Source organism: Diadema setosum, chromosome 10 (assembly GCF_964275005.1).
Source record: "Diadema setosum chromosome 10, eeDiaSeto1, whole genome shotgun sequence".
In the NCBI taxonomy this organism is placed as follows: Eukaryota; Metazoa; Echinodermata; class Echinoidea; order Diadematoida; family Diadematidae; genus Diadema; species Diadema setosum.
In genome coordinates this window covers 18,196,426-18,219,834 of record NC_092694.1, presented here as the reverse complement: position 1 = coordinate 18,219,834, position 23,409 = coordinate 18,196,426, and the positions used below count along the sequence as shown (strand labels likewise).

The 23,409-nt window shown below is 40.9% G+C and overlaps 1 protein-coding gene across 1 annotated transcript; it reads left to right on the top strand.

Moving 5' to 3' along the window:
* Positions 1 to 5,464: 5,464 nt before the first annotated feature.
* On the top strand, positions 5,465 to 11,375 carry LOC140234208 (patched domain-containing protein 3-like). The gene is made up of 4 exons (XM_072314272.1): positions 5,465 to 5,947; positions 7,317 to 7,745; positions 8,055 to 8,358; positions 9,026 to 11,375. Exons 1-4 carry the CDS (start codon positions 5,642 to 5,644, stop codon positions 10,744 to 10,746), a joined length of 2,760 nt encoding a protein of 919 aa, XP_072170373.1. The 5' UTR covers positions 5,465 to 5,641; the 3' UTR covers positions 10,747 to 11,375.
* The last annotated feature ends 12,034 nt before the right edge of the window (positions 11,376 to 23,409 follow it).

The window sequence follows — 23,409 nt, the reverse complement described above, 5'->3', positions numbered from 1 at the left end:
AGATGGGTCTGTAGTTCTCTGCCTTATATCTCTCCCCCTTCTTGAAGACAGGAACTACGTCTGCCTGTTTCCAATCATCAGGAATGATGCCTTGGTTGACTGATGCCTGAAAGAGGACAGTGAAGATAGGCGTGAGTTCCCTCGCAAGTTCCTTCAGAAGCCTTGCCTTGCCTTGTGTATCTGCAGGTTTGATAGCAGTTTGTGAACTCCAGCTGGATTGATATAAATTTGATCCATGTCTGGATAAGGGCTGGGTCCTTTATCTTTAATCGTTGTCATGTTTTCATCCCTGTTGAAAACAGATGAAAACTGATTATTCAAGATATGTGCCTTGCTTGAACTATCTGAGACAGTCCTTCCGCTGGGAGCTTTGAGAGGTGCCACTCCAGTGTTGTCAGTCCTCTTGCTGTTGATAAAGCTCCAAAAACGTTTGGGTTTTGATGACATATCAGAGCTTACTATGTGGTTGATGTAGGCACTGTACGCTTGTTTGCAGGCAGTCCTTGAAGACCTTTTCAGGTCCTTGTACCTCTGGAAGTCTTGTGGCTGGCCACCGCTCGCTTGAATGCACGTTTCTTCCTTCTAGCAAGTCGCTTGGCTGCAGAAGTGATCCATGGCTGGTTAAAACGACCTGATGTCATCTTTGATGGTACATGCTTTTGGAGTAATTTATGTAAGATGGTCTTGATTTCCTCCCACGTACATGTCAGCAACTGTGTTCATTATGTGACTTTAGGAATTGCTGTTGGTACGCATGACATTCCTTCCTCATTTCCTCCAGGTTGGCATTTTTCCAGGTGTGCACTAACCTCTTTACTGGTTTGCGTCTCTTTGCTGTAATATTTGTGTCTATGCTGACTATATCATGGTCTCCAATGCCTGAAAGTGGGGTGCACTTTTTGACCAGGGTTGGTCGATTAGTCAGGAACAGATCCAAAGTGCTCTCCCCACGTGTGGCAAACATCACCATCTGTTGGAGAGCACAGTTGTAAGTCATGTCCATGAATCTATTGTTCAGGCAGGCTGGGTGGCTATGACCGCTGATGTTGAGGTCAACCCAGTCAATATCTGGTAAGTTGAGATCACCGCCAATCCACAGAGCTGCTTTCTTAGTTTGCGATGCATTGAGGTCATTGAGGTAGTGAATGTCACTGTTTAAGGGCGGTATAGAGCTCCAATAATCAAACTGATCTTGGCACCAAAAGAGAGTTTTACAAAGACCTGCTCTCCAGTATCTGTTGTGTCCATGATGTCGTATACGATGTCATTCTTTATTGCCAGTAATACGCCGCCATAGCCATCCTGTCGATCTTTACGAACCACTTCATAGTCACAAGGGACGATCTCTGAGCTCCTGATGATGGGGTTGAGCCAGGTTTCGGTGCCGATAGTAATAGAGGGATTCGTTGTCTCAATGAGAACAGTCAGCTCTTCCTTCTTATTCTTGATGCTTTGAAAGTTTATGTTGAGCACTTTCATTGTTCTTGGCCTAGAGTGTTGTTTTTCCCTTCCAGCCTTTAATGGAGAAGAAGCCTGCAATGGAGAACCGGGACCATCGGCTGATAATGAAGAACTACTGGTTGTTGTCTCCATGCTGTTTGTAGCGATATTATCAAGTGATCCTAGGACATCAAAAGTGTTACTAACCTCTACACTTGTGGAGTTAAAGAGGCTGGATGAAAACTGTGGCATGCCGCATTTGATACAATGCCATGACACATTGTTCAAAGCCTCATAAACTTGCGTCGACATTCCCATGCAATATGCATGATACCACTGGTCGCAGTCATCACAGGCTACACTACGTTGTCTCCAGGTTACAGCACGTGAGCATATTTGGCATGGGTATTTCGGAGCTCGGGGTCCTGGATTCAGTTCAATGTCAGCAGCATTTGATAGTACGATAAAACTCAAGTAAAGAAGCGTATGGCTCTTACGATGCATGGTGTACTGGCAGTTCCTCAACTGCTTGCGAGCAAGTGTTGACATAAATAGGGAGTCATGAAACAAACTGGAATAATTGCTTTGGAGATTGCAAAGGTTCCCATGAATTTGTATGAATACACCACTCAGGTTGCCAGTCAATTGCAAGTTCATCAGCTCAGGATCGTCAGGCATGTAACATGATGAGGTACGTGTATCAGATGTGATTTGCCCTTGGTGTGCATGTATGTTGATGATAGAAGCTGCTAACAATAGCCAGCAAAGGTGGTCTACAAGAAGGCTAGGCATGATGACATGTACATGCAAACTTTCAGTACAGTAAGCAGTATTATGTGTTCACTCAACCACACAGCCACAGCATCCAGATAGTTGTAGAAGCAAAACAATCAATATTTGGGAGTCAAATTGTTAATCACAGAAAAGGTAGGGGATACCTTTTACAGACCTCCCAAAATGCAGCAAAACATTAAATATGAACCTCAGGGGACTTGTTTAGACCACTGCTGAGAAATTTGGAAGTCAACAGTTATCTACAATTTGAATAATGCACAAAACTCAACTACTCAGTAGTTCTGTGTGTCAGCCACACTTAAGCCTTTTTGTTGGAGTCTTCTGTATTTTTTTATCTATAAACACAAATCTAAAAGTATAAGAGCTGATGTAATAACGTATAGAGTGTGTGGCAAGAATGTATATAGAAATGTTTGTAAGTTTTGATGAACTTTCTTCACAAAATATACATGATGGACACACATGCAGTGCATGGATGGGTCTGCAAAGGTAGCCTAGTAATGTACTGGAATTTACGGTGAGCCCCGAAAAAAATTCAATTCAAAATCTAACGGTCAATAAAAATGTACTAAATGTTACCTTCCACTTTCAATACTTAATGGGAGTTTCTAAAATGATACTCTCTTCAACATACCACTGTATTTATACAACTCTTCATTTAAGGCCTGTAAATGGGATTCCCTACCTTTAAGACAGACTGATATAATTTGATCATCATATTGAATGATCATATCATTGATTGCCAAGTAGAAAGCATGCTGTACACTTTATGTCACAGGCCATAAATGATGTCTCCAAGCATGGGAACATCCAACATGAGACCTGTATTGTGTGGGACAAGGATGGCATTGCTTCCAACATGAAACTTCATGTGTGGGACATGAGTGATATTGGATCCTTCAAGCTGGTGCTCCAGGGTTGAAAAAAATATCCTGTAAAATGTCTGCAATCCTAAGCAAGGACTCCTTAAAAATTCAACTCTGAGCTTCTGCTGTCCCTAGTTGTCATAACAAAATAGGTTATAGCAACTATTTTCGAAATTCTTTGAACAAAAAAGATGAAATTTGGAGGAGGTTCCACAAGCACAATCATTGGGCACTGACATAAAGCATACCTTTTTGCCGTTCGGATGTTCTGAGTACACTGCGCACATCCTATATATTCAGAATGCCAACCAGGAATCACGCTGAATCACAGTCTTTTGTCGGCTCCGGGCTTTTTGAACAATGTTTCACACTATATACCTCTTTAATTATGGTTAAAAGAAATCTCAGAAAATATCTTATTTCTTGATCACCCTTTCATGTCGATTTGAAAAGCAGTTTATTAAACCCTTGAATTACCATTTTGGTAAGTCTTTTTTTTTTTTTTTTTACCAGCGGATGGGGGGGGGGGGAGGTACATGTCCCCCCCCCCCATGCCCCCACCCCCCCCCCCGTAATTACGCCACTGCATGCCCCTGCATACGAGGGGGCTTTTGCATTTTTAGAATTCAGATGAAAATATCTCGTAAACACATTTATGATCTGGGGAAATTTCAATCCCAGAAGTGTATACTATTTTTTTTTTTAGGGGGGGGGGGACCCTTCGTTAATTGAAAGTATCCCGTAGTTACGCCACTGCTAACAGTCGTTCTGTAATATAGCATATTATATAGAATGTGATAATCGAAGAGAAAAAGTGATCATATAGCATGATTCGGCGATGACGATATCAGTGTGATGCTAACACACCGATCGTGTAATAATGATGATGTCAACAATAAGTCAGATTACGATGTTGACGATAGTGATGATGATGACGATGATGATGACGACGACGATGATGATGATGACGATGATGATAATGATCATGATGACGATGATCATGAATCCCTTATTTCTTGTTACGTTAACGCAGTTCACCAGAGAAAGTATCGAGCAGTTTCCAGTTAAATACACAGTTTTCCCAAGACATGACACCGACTTAAAAAAACACTTTGAACTAAGGATCAATGACAATAAACATGATCACTTTACAATACGTCAGTTGGTCATAGACTAGTTTAGTGTTATGGATTCAAATCTTATAAATAGTTTACCCCCTGAATATCTCGCTGTAGGCTATTCATTTCCCCTCCATGTATCGTACATAAGTTTCAAAGCTTGAATTTCGTCGCTATGTCGGGCAAACCACTGGCAGGCTTCTGACTTGCAAGAATCAAAATTGTCATAAATACATTTGTCGGGAATTTAGATTATTTAGCAAACTCATCCAATCATGAGAAGATTTGGAGAGGCTGACACGTGAGCTGCGGATTGTCTGCATCACTAACATGCAAACTGCCAGGGGTTGCCCTAGTTAAAGTTTAATCCAGGCTCTCGATACACAGCGTCGACCTAAATATAACCGTGATCAAACCCTCAGAGCCTACCGGCACACGTAAGGGAGATATGAATATTCGGATTCTTATCAGATATCAATTTTTAGCTGCCTAGATGTCATTGTTGGTCTTCGCATCATGTATATCGTCTGCTTTCGCGCGTTTCTGTACTGTGGAGATGTGCACGAGTGGTATTAATAATAATATCGCAGTCGTGTACTCGCAATTTACGCGTGTGTCGGTGAGCAAGCAGTGACGGGTAGTTACCCCCTGAGTTCTGGCGTATCCTACCCGTAGAACGTGTTCTGTCCGTTTCTTAGGTGGTCGTGTTCAAACTTAATTAAGGTTTGTTTGTTTGTTTGTTTGTTTGTTTGTTTGTTTTTGTTAGGATTTGAACTGTAGGAATAGCTAGTATCCACTTCAGAAGATTACTTGTATCGGCTTCCGACATGAACTTGGTCTTTCTCAATGACGTGCATGAGCCTAAGTAATAAACCATCCTCACCAGTATTCAGTCTCAATCATTTATCCACACTCCACCTATGACTGTATCGCATCCAGTACTACAATCATATTACAGCATATCGCCTAATTATGATAGTCTATAGTTAAAACATCACACTCTGAGAATTGAACCTATAATTAGGTCAGTTTGTACGTGTTACATCTATCATCACGTCATGTCACTTTGCAGGTAGGTCCTACATTGCACATTTTTTTTTTTCAGCTTTTTGAATCTGATGTACTTTTTTTTTTGTGGGGGAGGGGGATAAATATTTCATTTATATTATTTTCAAAAAGGAGGAAAAACGGTCTACTTTTAGTATCAATAAAGAACTTATTTTCTGAATCCTTCCTCAGACTCTACCGCCTCGTTTGCCCGAAGGACCCCAGTCACTCGTATGTTCTCTTCGGTTCCCTACGGTCAGGCTGATGGTTTCACAGTGAATCGACACCTTTTCCGCTTATGATAAGATACAGACGAAGCAAACCAAACGTGCTCGAAGTGTTCACTGGTGGAGAGAGAAACCGGACTCTGGCATCATGTACACCCAGGAGGCACCCGAGAAGCAGAGTTACCGCTGCATCGACCGCTGGATGACCACGGCTTTCTACAATCTAGGCAAGCTCGTGTCGCGTCATCGAGTCTTCTTCCTTCTCATGCCACTCGCTGTCGCTATCATCTGCGTTCACGGAATCACCTGCCTCCATATCGAAGACGACGTCGTCTATCTGTTCACCCCTCAGGGCAGCACTGGCCGCGCGGATGGTAACGTCTTCATGCAGTACTTTGCCTCAGGCGACAACGAAACAGAGTTCCTGCCGAACCGAGAGCTCATTGACCGACAGGTACGGGTTGTCTCGACGCAGAACTGTTGTATTTTATTGCGAGACAGTGAACAGACTATTAACAAAGATATGAAATAATGTGTAGGCCTACTTATGCAGATTACCTTTTTTTCATAATTCATCAGTAAATTAACAGTATTATAACTGGTGATCATCTTTACTCTTTACACAACGCTTCCGTTATCGACGAACCTTGCATGATTCCCCTCTGAATTTACGACACGATGCGACCTGTCGTTAGGCCCTATACTAGTATTACTCCATCATTGTAATTCGCGATAATAACTTCTATGCGTTTCATTCCTTATCCGTTATCATTTCGCGTGTAAATCTTCACATCAAATTTGTACAAACCAATAATTTCACATTTGAATTTATACAAACGTATTGTTCTTAACACATATATATTAATGGACAGGACAGATGAAAAGTGGTATTTGACTCACTTTAATAGCATCAGGTTGATGTTGGCTTATGATGGTGAAGGATAAAATATTAATTAGATAGGGATCTCGGATAATAAATTGTCTTGATAAACGAAACTGCTTAGAAAACTAGACTGGTATTTCAATTTTAAGCCGCAACCCATCCTTAAATAAAATAAGTACATAAATACGTAAATTAAACATTTTTTAATCTATCAATAAAACTTCAAGAATATAAATATTTGTTTACGTCACTGTTGAATAATCCATAATCATTGAGATGATATTATTATTAAATGGTGATTGCCACTATCTGTTGCATCAATTGTCTTTTGGTATTAAATACCAACCGCGACACAATAATTCTCCTTCAAAGCCTTAAAAACAAACAAAACAAAACTCTATGCCTCAGTATTCTGTGTCTGCAATGAAAGAACACTACACGCGTCCTGCAGAGCGGAAATCTAAGTCTCGAAAATGTTAGTCACTCAAAACTCAACTAAAAACACCTTAAAGTTGCCATTTAATCACCAGACTGTGGAACCGTTAGCGTCAGAGTAAGCATGTCTTTTTGCGAGAATTTTGAAGCCTCATGCTTCTTAATTCGTCAGGATATACTATGAATGTTGGTGTCGGCCCTTGAAGATAGAATAAGTTGATTTCCTTGTAAACATCCAAGTAAATGCCATCTTTTGGTTTTCGCTAGATAAGGTAAATTCCGTTTTAATTATCCACACTTTCTGAAAACTGTCTCTATACTGTGCATTGTTTTAACTGCTCGTTTGATATTCTAATTGTTGATGTACCAAATTGTTCCTTCGGAGGTACGTGCAATCATCTATCATGAGAGCATATTGATTTCTGCCTTATGATATTTCTGAAAGCTGAAATAAGTTTAAAATTCCATTCATTCCCTATCCATTATATCAAATTGATCTCCGCAGACCCGAGGCAGCCTCATTATTCGGCAGATCGACCACGGGAACGTGCTCACCAAGGAAGCTTTTCAGGAGATCGTCCGCCTCGATGAGCTCATCCGAACCTTCACTTTCACTCACAACTTCACCGACTACAGCTACACCCACGTGTGTCAGACATGGCTACACGCTTGCCATGACAACATCATCATGACATTGCTACGTGACAATGTGGAGTACATTGAGCACATGAAGCTGACGTTTCCTTTTATGCAGCTGCCCACGCCCCATGAGGGGCGTGTCTTTATTGGGAACGCCATTGGAGGAGTCAAGCTTCTTCCCGATTCGAACGTGATTGAAAGTGCCAAGGCGATTCTCCTCATCTACAGCATCACAAGAGAAACGCAACATGCAGAAGAGCTCTCTTACGAGTGGGAGGAACACTTCATCCAAGAGGTAATTCTGACGAATCGAACTTATTCTGAGTTATCGAGTTTTGTTTTTGCTATTTTTTTAATGAAAGAAAGAAGGGGGGGGGGGGTGAGAGAGGTAGAACAACAGTCAAGCTCGGATATATTCCATCGTCAATTCAAGTTTAGGTATAGCATTCTAATGATCCTCACATTTTCCCATAGTTAAATTGACACAACCATAAATTGTTCTGACAACCATTACTGAGTAAACTCCAACTTTGGATAATTTTGTGATATATTGTCGCTAACTTGCATATCTATCAATTCTTTCACACGTTGCATTATGGACTAGGTGGAGAAGTTCATCGAGACGGCCGAGCACATCGTGGTTTCATACGAGACGAGCTTCGGGCTGGCTGACGAGGTCGGCGAGGCCAGCAAACGGGTGATCCCGCTTTTTGTGGCCACCTTCTGCATGCTGGTCGTCTTCGCCGTCGGCTCGTGTATCATGCGGGACTGGGTGCAGAGCAAGCCCTGGCTGGGTCTGATCGGCGTCCTGTCCGCCTCGCTCGCCATCGTTTCGTCGATCGGCTTCCTCAGCTACTGCGGCCTGTCCTTCAACGAGATCGTCTCCCTCATGCCCTTCCTTATCATTGGTGAGTTTTAATCTCGTGACACTTGGACATCATAATTGCCCCTTGTTCCGAGACATTTCCTGATAAGAAGTTTGGAGAGCAACAGTGGTCCGAAATTTGTCTTTTCTTTACAGATTTTTATGTGTTTTTGGTTCTTGCTTTCAAATAGATTACAATAACATCATAATTGTGCAAAAATTACGAGCAGGCAGTATTTACTCAAAATATTTCCAAATATCTGCTGAAATATAATTTTAATGAAAGTGATCCAAATAATTTCCATCATCTTCGGGAAATTTTCAGTTCAGCACGGATATCTCGCAATAAAATGTGTGAATATGAGGTTTATGAAAACGACAGGACATTCGTTGCCTGGAAGCGCGTATGGAACACATTATCTTGCTTTGGCAGTAAAATCTTTCTGAGATTAAGTTCCAACTTTTAACATAGCTGAATTCATTCACTATATACCTCAAGCTACAATAGAAGATGATGCTGAAAATGGGAATAAACATTCCGCTGTTCAGACTGACTGTAATCATAACGATAAAGATGTGGTAATGAGAACATGATCTCTAAAGATGTCGCTATTTAGGATAATGATAAGTGGGACATTTAAAACAAAATACAGACAAAGCACTGAAAATAGTGAGTCATCATTTTGATCTATTTCTATTCTATTTTATAGGTGTTGGTGTTGACAACATGTTCATCATGATTGCTGGGTGGCGTCAGCTGAGTATCTATATGCCCGTTCATGAGAGGATGGGTCACACGTATTCAGAAGCCGCGGTCTCGATCACCATTACCAACCTCACCACCGTCCTCGCTTTCATCATCGGAGCGACCATCTCCCTCCCCGCCATCAGGGCCTTCTGTATCTACGCCGGCGTGGCGATGATGTTTGCTTACTTCTATCAGATCACCTTTTTCGGCTCCTGCATGGCATTTATCGGGGACCGAGAGGCGAAGAACCTCCACTGCTACACCTGTAAGAAGGTCTTGTCCAAGGAGGAAGCACCGAATAAGTTGTACAGGATATTCTGCGCCGGAGGTGTGCCACAGCATGATATGAAATGTAAGAAGCCGGCATCACACATCATTCACCCGATCATGGTGCTCTTTCGGGACTACTACGGACCGTTTATCACCAGGAAGTGGGTCAAGATATTTTCGGTGGCGCTCTTTGCTGCCTACATCGGTGGCGCCATCTACGGTTGCATGAACATCACGGAGGGACTGCAGTTGCGGAATCTCGCGCGTGACGGCTCGCCGGCGTGGCGGTTCTACAAGGAGCTTGAAGATTTCTTCAGTGAATACGGTCCAGTAGTGAGCGTAGCTACCACTCAAGAGGTGGACTACTGGAATCTGTCAGCTCAGAATTCCCTGAATCAAACCCTTGCCGATATCGAAGCAACTGACCTGTTTCACGGAGCCGATCTATCTGTGTCCTGGCTGCGAATGTATGCAATGTACCTAAAGGCGATCTTCGGCACAAGTGAAGTTGACAAAGACACGTTTCTTAACATCTTACAACATCGCTTTCTTACTGACTACAGATTTAAAGAGTACGAGCTCGACATCAATTTCGAATACGGGCCTGATAACGTCACTGCCGTTGGCATCAAAGCCTCGCGGTTCCTCGTGACCAGCCGGGATATGTACAGTGCGATGCAGAAACGCGACATGATGCTGAAGATTCGGGAGCTTGCCGGGCAGTCGCCTTACTCCATGATTACCTTCCACCCGATGTTCGTGGTCTATGACCAGTATATAGGCACCTTGTCCAGTCTCTTGCAGACACTGGGCATTGCCATGGCGTGTATGATGATTGTGTCCCTGGTCATGATCCCACATCCCGTCTGCGCTGTTTTCGTCACGCTCTGTGCCATCAGCATCGACTCCGCCGTCATCGGTTACATGTCGCTATGGGGCGTGAACCTCGACACGGTCTCCGTTGTCAACATCATCCTCTGTATCGGATTCAGCGTAGACTTCTCTGCGCACATCACCTACGCCTTTGTCTCGGCGCCGGAAGAGAATCCGAACAAACGCGCCATCTCCGCACTCTTTGCCGTAGGTATGCCTATAGCACAGGGCGCCCTCTCGTCCATGATTGCTCTCAGTCCACTCTCCACTGCCCCTACTTACCTCTTCAGAACATTCTTCAAAACGCTGTTTTTAGCCATGGCTTTTGGCGCCCTCCACGGCCTGGTCTTTCTCCCTGTGTTGCTCTCCTACCTGGGCAAATTAATCCCGAAAAACCACTTAAAAGAGGAGGATGAGAAGAAAAAAGAAGAGTTTGAAGACTACAATATTTATATTAATTACATGATTGAACCACCAGTATTAGCAGGTGACAAAAAAGATGAATATTTCGTTGTAGAAACACTAGTTAGTACAGTATGACGAAATCACTGGAAATCTTCTGAAGATGATATTTCTTTTCCTACATGAGTACTTGGCTTTTGCAAAAAAAATTGTTACGTGAAGCCTTGTGCAAAGTTCAAGAGTTTTGAAGTCACGCAATTGCGATGTTGTTGCTCGTATTTTACGTAAACCTGAACAAAACTGAAGGCGTTATAATAGGTGCGATCTAGGAAACGGAAATCAGGAATTTACATGTCAAGCATTTGTTGTAGGCCTACATGCGTATATAGATTTGAAACGTCTGGTCTTGTATTTCCAGATTTACTGTGTCAGTATTTCGAAACATTTCCCTTTTCTCGGAAATACACAGTATTCAATGGAATGTCATTTGGTGTTACAATCAAGAAAGACCCTTCTTAGAATTGTAAAGTGTAGCGTGAATAAAGCTGTGTGCTCAGTTTCGTTGAAATGCGAGTCCAGCCGACGTATCAGAACATCAGACTACTACGTTTCAAACGTGAACAAGTCTTAAATGCAAAACTGAAGAAAGTTTCGCTCTTCGTTCGTGAAAGAGATGCTCCCGTGAAATCGTGAGTGCGATATCCTTATTAAAATATCGTGAATATTGAAGTTAGTTGAGATTTAACCAACAGTAACTCACAATCTTTTCAGAAACGCGTTCATATGATGATTATAGTGGCCTTTTTTGTACTACAGGAACAACAAACAGCCCTTCCACTGGCATGACTGGATTATATATCTAACGATGTATATCCTAAACACGGTTTTCTCGTACAAATGTGGATTGTCACTGACGGACCAGCAATTTATATAACTATCTGCAGTTAGAAAGGTGTGATTCAACTCCGTATGAATCAGTGACGAGCAGTCAAAGTACGAAATTGACTAAGACACATTTAATGGGAACTAATTTTATTCCAGCGGAAAAAGTTACGGCAGATATAAAAACTGGTTCATCTAGGTCGACGGTGTTTCCACGAAGCTGCTGAATTCTCGTTGCTGGGGCAAATCGTTAGGACAGAGTAGTAGTGAGGACAGAGTAGTAATGGCAACAAACCTGGGCTCAGTACACGTCAGGGCTTTGGTCTATGAGTGAAGTTAGTCCCCAATGGACGCAAGCTCTTTACGAACTACACGAACCCTGGAATGGCCCCTGGATTAGAGAGTTAATCGATTGATTATCTGAATGGCATTTACCGCAGCTACGTAATGGCTAGCCGGGTATGGAACAGACCTGGAAACTACTACAACACTTCACAATGTAGTATTATCGTCAGACGGTAATACAGATTGTATGCTGAATTCTGAACACGATTGATGGATGTAACCAAACCCTGGCCTGGATTACACTGATTATTGCAGATGGTTTGACACTGTTGCATTATTCTACCTCTTGTGTACAAACTGCGTTTTGACCCATACCATGCAGTATTTTCCAACTTTACATACTATACTAACTGTAATTGTGTACCATACTCTCTGGCGCCACGAATATACTCTGAAGAAGCTGCATGATCCCGCATGTCCAAAATTTAGCATATTATTTCTTCACCATATATGCGCACTGCAGATGCAGGGGTCGGGAGCGTGCCAGTCGAGATATTAGACAATAAGGATTGGTGTCTGTACTTCCACTATATCACCGTAGAGTTTCTGAAGGTCTAAACGACCACTAGTTCCTAACGCTGCCTCCTTAAAAATATCTGGTACAATACAAACTGTGGCGTTGTTAATGTTGCCAAACCAGATGTGAAAATGTTCTCATCTATAGCTGTCGAAATATTGGTAGATGCAAATCTATTTCCGGGTTGGTTGGATTGGCGGAAGGAGTAACTAACTCGCTATGTGGTGGAAAACAATGCATGAAGTGTCAAGCATCTAGAACACAACCTCTTCCCGGCTTCTGTTTAGATCACCTACAGACTGTATATTCACTAGTTCCAATATCCACTCACATACATACACTCTATGATATTCACTGAAGCCAAAGTCTTTCAAAGTATATCAGGAATGTTCCCATCATTCCTTTCACTTGTCACATTGCAACACATTTCTTAATGTCCATCTTAATGTCCATGGTATCCACAGACTCTGACTTTCCAATTGCCACAAATTTGCGGACATAAAGAAAAGGACAGAAAAAGCGTATACAGAGGCATGGTCACTGCGATAACTAGCAGCTAACTTCAATATTTTTGTTTTCCTACGTGTATATGGCAATATGGATTTATGTGATTGATGTGTGAACCAGACTACCTCAGTATCATTTATCCTTCAGATTGGTTATACTTGCTTGAACGAAATTAATGGTAAGAACCCGACACAAAAATACACACACTATCGCCCACACAGACACAGACACCCATATATATACCATCAGACATACACATGGACATACAACACAGATTGACATGCAGAAAAAAAAACTTTGCTAACGCTAAGTGATAAGATGATGCTGATTTCTTTCCACTGATACGAGGTAAACTTTGACAAATTGATGGATTCTTCGACATTTCTGACCTTATCAGTATCTTCCATTGTCTTAAACGAGAATGAAACTCATGGAAAACAATGGTATACTCCCAGAAACGGTATTTTCTCTCTATTCTTGTCACATAAAGAATGTCAGGTGGCACTTACTTGTCTTTAATGCAAAATCTTGTCAACATTTCAGTACATGGATTGGTGGTTTGGGTCTCCCGTTTTCTGTTTGTGTGAAATCACAGTATCTCGTATATCCAACGAGAAACTGCGTTAGATTAGCATGATTTTGCCACCCCTTTTTTATTTTCTAATCGAGGGACAGGGGAATGTTGAGTACCGTAGTGGTGTAACAACCCTATGTTACACTCGATTGCCCGATCCCAGAACAGAAATATAATGCAAGTTCGGTGCTCTTAGAATTGTCACCAGTGTTTGCTTTCAAACACCAGACAAGTTCCATTCCCTCGGAACACGGGGTTTACCTGTTATCTCGGGGTCATGACTATCGTGCGTGTTTTCTTCAGTTATACAATGTATTATGCTTAATGTAATGGTGTGCTCGAGTATTTGAACATTTCGTACAATGCATTTATGTCAAGACATATTGTATTGTACTGTAACTATGTTTAGATTGTTTTAGTCGGACAATCTTTATGCACTATAATGAATTGATGAAATTGTGAAGTACACCTAACATGAGTAAGTGCGGCTTCTTACGTTTATTAATACCTCTGAAGGGGTTGTAAAATTTGGAAATGGAATCGCAAAACAACGGAGCAAGAAGTCTCTGGTATCATATCACATCTATGTCTGATGTATCCAGATATAACCTGATCGATACAAGTACTCTTGAACCTTCCAAGATCTTTTGATGTAACATGAGATGATAAGAAGAAATAATGGCAATAAATTAGTTTGCAGCTCTTGGTAAAACTTACTTTACGTTAAGATGGTGGATGTATCTATTCCGGTCAAGTGCAATTCATGTCAAATTTTGTCATTTTATAATTTACTGTTAACTGTAATGCAATCTTTGAAATTGGAAGTTATGGGAAGCAAAACTTTGAGTTTTCCAATGACAACTGCCTCTTTAGTTTCTCAATGCTCCCGACATGAAATGTAATAAGATGCAATGTGCAAAAACTTGAACTCTTTGACTCGCAGAAGAAAACAGATTAAAAAAAAATAAGTGATTCAGTTTGTAACATAAACAGCTCTATTTTTACATCTGTATGTTTACAATGAATAGTGTTGCACTGATATGGTGCTACTGTGATTGAGAAATAAAAAGTATAATTTTATTTCCCAAAATGAGACTGAAGTGTTGACGTGTTCCTTTTTACAATGGTGGTCTTACGTGGCAAGTCTACAGCCTTTTGCTTGATGAGTTTTGTAGCTATTGTAAGTTGCAATAATTATAGCTGTGGCGACAACTTATCTTACTGATTTGTTGTTTCTGAAAAGCTTCCCTGCAATAATTAACACTTGCAATAATTGCAAACTTTTGCATAGTGAAACGGGTACCTGGTGTTCTACTCTAATGCCATAATACAGTCCCTCAATAATTCATCATGATCATATGGCAAAGCTTGTTGAGGTGAATGCAGGCTTTCTCTATTCTTTCTCTATTCTATGAATCAAATTCAATATCGATACTGTTAGAAACATGTAACATGCTTTTTTTTTTAAAGCAAATAAACACACACACACACCCCAGACACACACAAACACACATACATAATAAAGACAAACACGCACACACACACAAATACACGTGTAAGTTGAATTTCTCAATGAGCCTTGCTACGTATTTATACATTGTATGTAAACTCATGTCAATTACCATTTGCAAGCTGTTTGAGTGCAATATTGACAACATTTTGAGCTCATGTGTCTGAAAGGGTCACGATAGTACCAGATACCATATCACACCTTGCAATCAGCTCTCAGATCTCTGAACAAAATAAGCTTATTGTTGTTACAAGCTGTGCCATGGGTATCTGTCCATTAGAATATAAATCTTTACATTCTGACACTGATCATTTTCATCTCCAGATCACATTATTAGAACACTGTTCAAATAAGATGTGTGTAGATTATCTACCTGGGGATATTTATAGTTATAGTATCTGGAGTGCCATAAGATGACAGGGTGCCTGGAATATTCCCTCTCCAAAGGGAGTGGAGAGAGAGCATGGTAGATAAAAGTTTGATTCTAGTGACTGGGATATTAAAGTCATAAGGCACTTTAAGCATTACATGGAGAAAGGGCACTCGAAAAACAAACACACAAACATGACAAATAAAAAAGAAAACAACAAAACATATCATAATTTAGTTGCTTCATGTACAGTGTATAATATAAGCTCATAGATTATTTTTTTCAAACAAAATCATTGTCACATGGCAATAAATACAATACAAAAACTATTTCAACATTGCAAGGTCACGATGCCATGTTGTCCAATGTCACTGCAGCATTCACATCTCTATTGAAAATGACTGCATTAATTTAACACAAAATGATTTCTGCAGTGTGCCGTTCAAATCATGGATATTTAAGTTTCACCCCCCCCCCAAAAAAAAAAAGAGAAGAATGTTAGCAACACTCACTGTTCAGCTTTTACTGATACAGAAGTTTAACACATTGTCACTGTGTAAACATGGCACATTAAAAATGGTTTATTACAAACGTCAACACCAACTTATCGCCAGACTTAATTCAGACATTTTTGGTGCAAGATATATTTGCAGCCAGATATTCGATGGAAACTGTTCCCTTTTCACAAGGCAATACACTTGTTCAGAAATGTATTCAAACCTATGGGCATTTTTTATGAGGTCCGAGGACCAAGCATGTAATATATTCCACAATATACATATCCAATGGATTTCATTTCAATACATGTACTTATAATAAAGGCAGCACATACATATATCAGTTTGCTGCTGTATCAAGTAAGATATCTTGGTAAGCTTCCTGGTTGTCAGTGCAACATTTGTTGGGAATGTAAGCACAAAATTTGCTACATATGTTAGGAGACAGTCTATTTAAATAGGTGCTTAAATTACAGTCCTACTCCAACAGCTGCTGAATTTTGGCTTTTGAATATTTATCGCAATATATTTCTAATGTTAGGCATACAAATGAATTCAATGTCTGTATATCAACAAACAAGTGAATGGGTTTGACACTAATCAGGACGGATGTAACCTTCCTTAAAGGTTTCAAGTCCCTCAAGAAACCCGGTGGGATTAGGGTTAAACATCTGTGTGATGGGGCTTTGATGGTACATCAATGAATCAAAGCTAGCTTTTTTCAGTGGCCTCAAATCAAAAAAAAAAAAAAAAAAATCAAGTATTCTTCTCTATGACGGTGTATAAATGGTCAATTGACACACTCATACTACTAGTTATAAGTAATGAGAAAGTCCCACTTGAGCCGGAGATGTAATCTATCAACACTGCTTTGAATCTCCGGGGCAATACTTTGTGGCCTCATTTCTGGAACAAACTGAGGGAAATATGTTCAGTTCTATCAATTTGTATACCCTACTCCTTAAGGATGATCTCTTCCAAGCATTACACATGCAGGTCTTTTTCTGGAGATTACAATGTTTACCCTTGGCTCCAATGTGGGCCAGCAGTAATATCTGAACATCGTTGCACCCCTGCTCCCAAGAATAATTCATGCCCAGATAAATAGAAATCCAACGGTGACAGTTGGAAAGTGTTTTTGTAATAAAAAGGTGTGTGATGCACAGCATATGATAAAGCTCATAGTTTACAAGGGGCATTGACAGAACCAAAAACTATTGCAAACAATCCCTGCTGGCAAGTTTTACAATATCACATTTGTCTCAGTATTATTGCTATGTCATATGACCCCTAAAAAAATGGTTGAAACATATATGCTACTGTTTCTATGCATCTCCTGACTAGACTGCCTTGTAATGGTGTCATCTAACATAGACACAAGCCTCACACCTCATATATCATGGCAGCAGTGGTTAGCTAACCAACCATCCATCAATCCATCAAGGAAATGAAGTGTGCACATAAGAGACGAAAGCAAGGTGGAACTGCAAACTGTGAAGCAGAATGGCGTTGATCACAAAGTTAAGCACCATATAGACTGGTGCAGCTCCAAGACAACAAATGGTCAGAGGACGGTTCCATTAGTTTGTGTCTTGACCACAATGACTAAACAACTCCCTAAAGCACTGTCCACACAAGGTACCAATGCTGGAAGAGGTAAACCCAACTTTTGCAGAGACACGATACTTCGAAATCTGGATTAGTCTGTTCACCTGGAAGACAAGGGTCAGGAGCGACGACATTCCGCACAAAGTCTGGAAGGCACTGCTTTCAGCGGTTGGTTACCTTTGGGACTGTGTGTCAGCCAGAGCATATTTCAGCAGCACATGGACTGAACTGTTGATGGCATATCATAGACGTTGCAGTCGTTGCTCACACTGAAAAGGAACATGACAGGAATGTATGCCACCTGGAAGAGGAGGCCTAACAGAAAGGCCTTGTCTCCAACAGTGCAAAATGTGCCATAAAAAAGAAGACAGCACTGACTTCTTCATATCACTCTACACATAGAGTGGAATCCGACCAGATCCAAGCAAGGTTGAAGCTATCAAGTCAATAGCCACATCTACAGACAAGGACGATGTCCAGAAGAGCCATGGAATTGTCACGTTCCTTGCCGGATACATTCCAAACAGCTCTGAGAAGTTGTTGGCACATCTCTGAGAAGTCGGCACCACTCGGGGAAGTGTTGAAGATGGATACACCATTCATGAGGGAATCTGACCATGAACACGCATTCAGTGCACTCAAGGATGCAATCCTGGGGGTGTTTCAAAAACCACTCTATGACCTTGCAAAAAAAAAAAAAAAAATGCAGTGGACCTTTCCTGGCATCTTTGGAGAAGACAAGGTACTTTGTGGTTATGCTAGGTGGGCTCCACATTAGGATAGCTTTATGGAGCACAATGGGAGATCTTCTACGTGGGTCTGGATGGCCTGAAACCCTGGAAACAACTGGGTTAGGTACATTGTAAGACAGAAGCAGAAGACACATCTTTTCCAAAAGCATCCGATGCAAAGAGAACAATGCATATCAAGTTACTTTTCTAATGCTTGAAAACCTTCTAAAAAGCAAGCCTATGAAGACAGTGGAACCAAGAGGACTCTTGAGGATTGGGTCATACGGTAGCTTCCCATGAAAGTCCAATATTTAAATTCTGGCTACCTGTACACAAGTACAAACAGATCATATTAATGTGCGAGTTTCTTCAATTTGTCTCCCTCTACAAATTAAATTTGTTAAGATCGCAACTGCTGATCAACAAATTAACAAATGTGACGGAAAAAAGGAACTAGTTGGACTCAAACCTGTCATCTACTGCTTTCTAGGCAGTGACACTGCCACCAGGCTGTCCCTAGTTGCCGGCAGTGACACGATGAACATGAAACAAATACCCCAGCTCCGAAATTCCGACATTGTTATGTTAAATAGTCCAAAGTGGACAAGGCATACTAGATGAAGACCTGCGATCTTAACAAATCTAATTTGTAGAGGGAGACAAATTGAAGAAACTCACACCTGAACCTTCATCCCTCTGAATGATATCTTTCTTTGAGAACCAACAAAAGGTGAAGAGAGTTGGTGGCATTATTGGTCTCACAGAGAACCCCATATGCTGGAACACTGGATCATGACTGGCTCAGAAATTAGCCGCGTCAATGAGGAGTTCACTGGTGGGAACAATTTTGATAATGGTGAAGAGCTTCCCCATTATGAGCAAGGTCATGCATCTTAGAATCTATAATTTATGCCATGCCAGAGATCTGACGGAGTTGTTGCTGAGCAATGGAAATCCTTTTGAGGAGCACAGTGGAGTCCTGGTTACATTAGACAACTTAAGAAAACAAAGTGTGTGAGTCTCTGGCTTCTGCACAATCTGTCCATAAAGTTGCGTCTATTGGACAAGATCAGTAAAACAAGTTCAGTAAGCATGTGCTTGCCTCAAAGGACACACCTCTGACAGCATTGCTTAATGGAGACAACTTACTGGTGTTCCATGAGAAGAAAACACAAAAGAAGTCAGGGATTAAGCTGAAAATGCAGCACTTCAATATTAAGCAGAGCTTTATGGGCAAGATTTTCTTGTACTAGACAGCCCCAGAGGGTATTTGGAAGAAATTTATCACCATGAATCTTCCCCATACCCACTTTCATTGTCATCCCAAGGGTCCCTCAACTCTTGTACAAAGTCAGACATGTTGGCATATGTATCATGGAAGACACAACAAGTAGTGCCATTCATGTCAACAAGGAACTAGCCGCACCAGATCACTACGGTTTCATTGTTATTGATAGTGGAGCACTGGTACACTCACTTCCTGGTACAACTGTCCAAGGCAAGAACTTCAATTCATATTTCGACAAGGTATTCTGCCCAATAATTTATCACGACTTGGAAGTGATCGACAAGAGTAGACATTGTCTGGGACCAGTATCATGCACTGAAATTCAAGGGAGGCACAAGAGAAAAACATGGAAAGGGCACCTGAGTATCTGGTTCTGCAAAAATTCTAGGAAATTGGAATAAGTTTCTGGCAGACGATTACAAGAAGAAGGAACTATTCTCATTTTTGTCTTACAGGGTTCATACTCTTTCTCATGAATTAAATTCCATAACTTTCCATGACCTTTTTAGCCAGAATTCCATGACCTTTCCATGACTTTCACACATTTTTTTTTTCTTTAACACATTAGACTGAAAATTTGATCTCAAATCAAAGCAAAGCAATTGTTAGGGAATACTGTACATACACATCTCACACAAACAACAGATAAACTTCTATAATTTTCGCAATTCCATGACTTTCCATGACCTTTTGATGGAAATATCAATTTTTCATGACTTTCAAGGCCTGGAAAAAGACTAGGCCAATTTCCATGACTTTCCAGGTTTTCCATGACCTGTATGAACCCTGTCTTATAAGATCACAAAAAAGCATTTCCCTGATGAAAAGAGTGTCTAGGTCACTTCAGGTAAGTGCTCCATCTGGATACGGTTCACTGATGGATCAGTGCAACCTTGAAGAAGCCGACACGCGTGTTGTAGAACATCTGCTCCATGCCCTCCAATCTTCGTCACTTGGACTGATGTATACTGGTGGCACTTCTGTTGTCGTAATCCTTCTGAGTAATTTCCATCACATCAAGACTCTGAATCTGGCTGCAGAAATCTGGATCTCCTTCAAAGCAGGAAAGACAACTAAAATAATCTCCCTGACCAGTATCGCCACAAACCTGGGTAAGACAATGAGTAAGGCCATGGCCCTTTTCCACACATTCAAGGGATCAGACAGTGGTGTCAGGAGTGGGATTGGTGTCTACCGGCAGATTGGTGTCTACACAATGAGGCTACAGAGCATCAAAGACAATGCAAGAAGAGCAGAGAGAGAAAAGAAACAAGAGACCCGCGGGTCTAGCGCTCACCTGAGTATCGCAAGTTCACCTTTCACGCAGTCACTTATCTAAATTATTCACAGCTCTACTAAAATTTGACCAGGCATTCTCAAGTAGAAGATGAAAATGTACAATAAAAAAAAAGGGCCAAAATTTTTTTACATTCCTTAATTTGGGGAGATTGGGGCCATCTGGGGCCCCCTGGGTGGGGCATGGTGCCCATTTTGATAAATTGAGATCCTGACCCCCTAGCGATGCTACCTGCCAAGTTTGACGAAAATCCATCATGAGGTTTTCAGGAAGAAGATGAAAATGTACAATTCAGGCCCCCATTTGGACCTTCCCCCGCCCCCAAGAGGGGCACCCCTGGATCTGCTATGAACAAACTTGAAACTACAGTCATTAATGTACTCACTCATAGTATTATCTTAGTTCTATAACTTCTGATTCTAGAGAAGATTTTTAAAGATTTCTTCATTTTGGGGGGTTTGAGGCCCCCTGGGGGCCCCCTTGGTGGGGCATGGTGCCCATTTCAACAAATTGAGATCCTAACCCCCTAGGGATGCTACCTGCCAAGTTTGATGGAAATCGGTCCTGGGGTTTTCAAGAAGAAGATGAAAATGTAAAAAGTTTATGCACGACGGATGACGCATGACGCACGACAGACAAAATCAAAGGGTAATCAAAATTAGAAATTAACTAGCCCATGGCATTGGGTTCTAACAAGGTCAGATTTAGTATGAATAAAGATCCAAGAGAGATGTAGACTTGTTTACTGTTCATATACATAATTTCAAAATATCCCAAGTCTTCAGTCTAGCTGCATCTCGTCATGAATAAGATTGACAATCAGAGCAATATATTCAGAAGTTTTGTACGATTCTCTTTGTTCAATATCTTTCTTTATTAGTAAACCAAATCATGACGATCCATCACACCCCGATTGTATTACGACGATCTTTAAGTACAGAACGAGTGGTGATGTAGCAAAAAAGATGAGAAGATACCACAGTCTTAAAAGGAGACAACTGAATGTATGGTGTTGATAGACCAAGCATCAATACTAATCCTGACACTTCAGTGGATATTGGTGATGTAATTGAGCTCCTATTAACGAGTTTGCAACCCAGGGTAGACACTGCTGATTTTGCCACTGCTCCTTAAATTGTGAAGAAATTAAGTCATGGAATGAACCAACCTTGGTAAATTTGACATGACTGCTTGCTTCAAAGGATCATCTCTCGACAGGGAGAAACTCTCAGGGCATCAAGGAGAGGTTGGAAGAGTACCACAATGTGTTCTCCAAGAAATTTAGAGATTAGGTGCACAAGTGCAGTCAAGCATAGCATCAACCTACATGATGAGATCCCCTTTCGAGAACCTGTCTCCAGATCCCACCCTCCGACTAAGAGGATGCATGGAACTGTCCAAGGGATTTTCTGGAATATGGCATCATCCTGGAATTGGAGAGCAAGTTTACCTCTCCTGTAGCATGGGTTCAAAAGAAGAGAGGCAATTTGCATCTGTGTATCGACTACGGAAAGTTAAACAACCAAATGATCTATGACTAGTATGCATCCCTCGCATTGAGGACACATTACATTCAAAGAATAGTGCTTAATGGCTCTCCTGCCTGGATTGGAAATCTGTCTACTACCAAGTTGAACTTACCAAGGTAGGCATGCTCTGGCATCTCTTGGGGTTTCATGGGATCAACCTGATGCCACAGGGAATCACCAATACCCCTGCAACATTCAGCAACTGATGGAGAAGTGTTTCAGCAACTGATGGAGAAGTGTTTCAATGTTGCAGTAAGGTCACAAGGTGTAATTCAAACATAGCACAATTAGCATTTTTTCCTACTGTTCATATGTCACCAGATGCCAGCTGTATTAATTACCGTTTTAATCTGTATGGCAGTAATATTTAAACATCTGAAAAATATGCTTTATCTTTCCTGTAACATTCTATTTTCATAACTGGGATTTGAAAGGATAAGTTTCCTTAACTCTATTATACTCATAATTTTTGTTTCTACAAGTCTGCTTTTGGTGTATGTAAACTCTCCTGTGAGACCCAAACTGGGCAAAGTTACAAAGAAATCTGCAACACACAGTAGTGTGCTGAGGTTGCTAAAGCAACCTCAACACATGGCCCGATTGGTCAAATCTGTAAACGTAGCACACAAGAGTTACAGCATTCCAGGAAATTGCTCACACGGATATCTTTTCCTTCAATTGAAAGTTATCATTGAAAGGCTGTAAACGTAGCACACAAGAGTTACAGCATTCCAGGAAATTGCTCACACGGATATCTTTTCCTTCAATTGAAAGTTATCATTGAAAGGCTGATAAAAGTTAGCAACAAGTAAATGCCATCATAGTGACATTCTAACTGACCTTGAAAAAACTTTAAAAGCAGAATATTGCTTCATGGAAACATCTGAAAAGTGACTGCAATGTCTGCTGCACTTCACTACAATATGCACAAAGGCAGCATGACAAATGATATAAGATATTTATTTCAGACTAGATTTTATCACATGATATCAAATTCACTGGTATCAAAATTATATGGATGATATCAAATTTACCAACATAATATGCTCTGTAAGAAAGATCCCCTAACCTCATTTCACACAGGTAGTCATTGAGAGCATAATCTTTCAAAATTTCTAGCATTTTGAGAAACACCTTCCATTTACA

Bases quoted from the DNA above. Each gene is read 5' to 3' on its own strand.
- LOC140234208 (XM_072314272.1), top strand. From the start codon at position 5,642: ATGTACACCCAGGAGGCACCCGAGAAGCAGAGTTACCGCTGCATCGAC. The intron at 7,746-8,054 runs GTAATTCTGACG...ATTATGGACTAG, and splicing joins AGGAACACTTCATCCAAGAG to GTGGAGAAGTTCATCGAGAC. The intron at 8,359-9,025 runs GTGAGTTTTAAT...TCTATTTTATAG, and splicing joins CATGCCCTTCCTTATCATTG to GTGTTGGTGTTGACAACATG.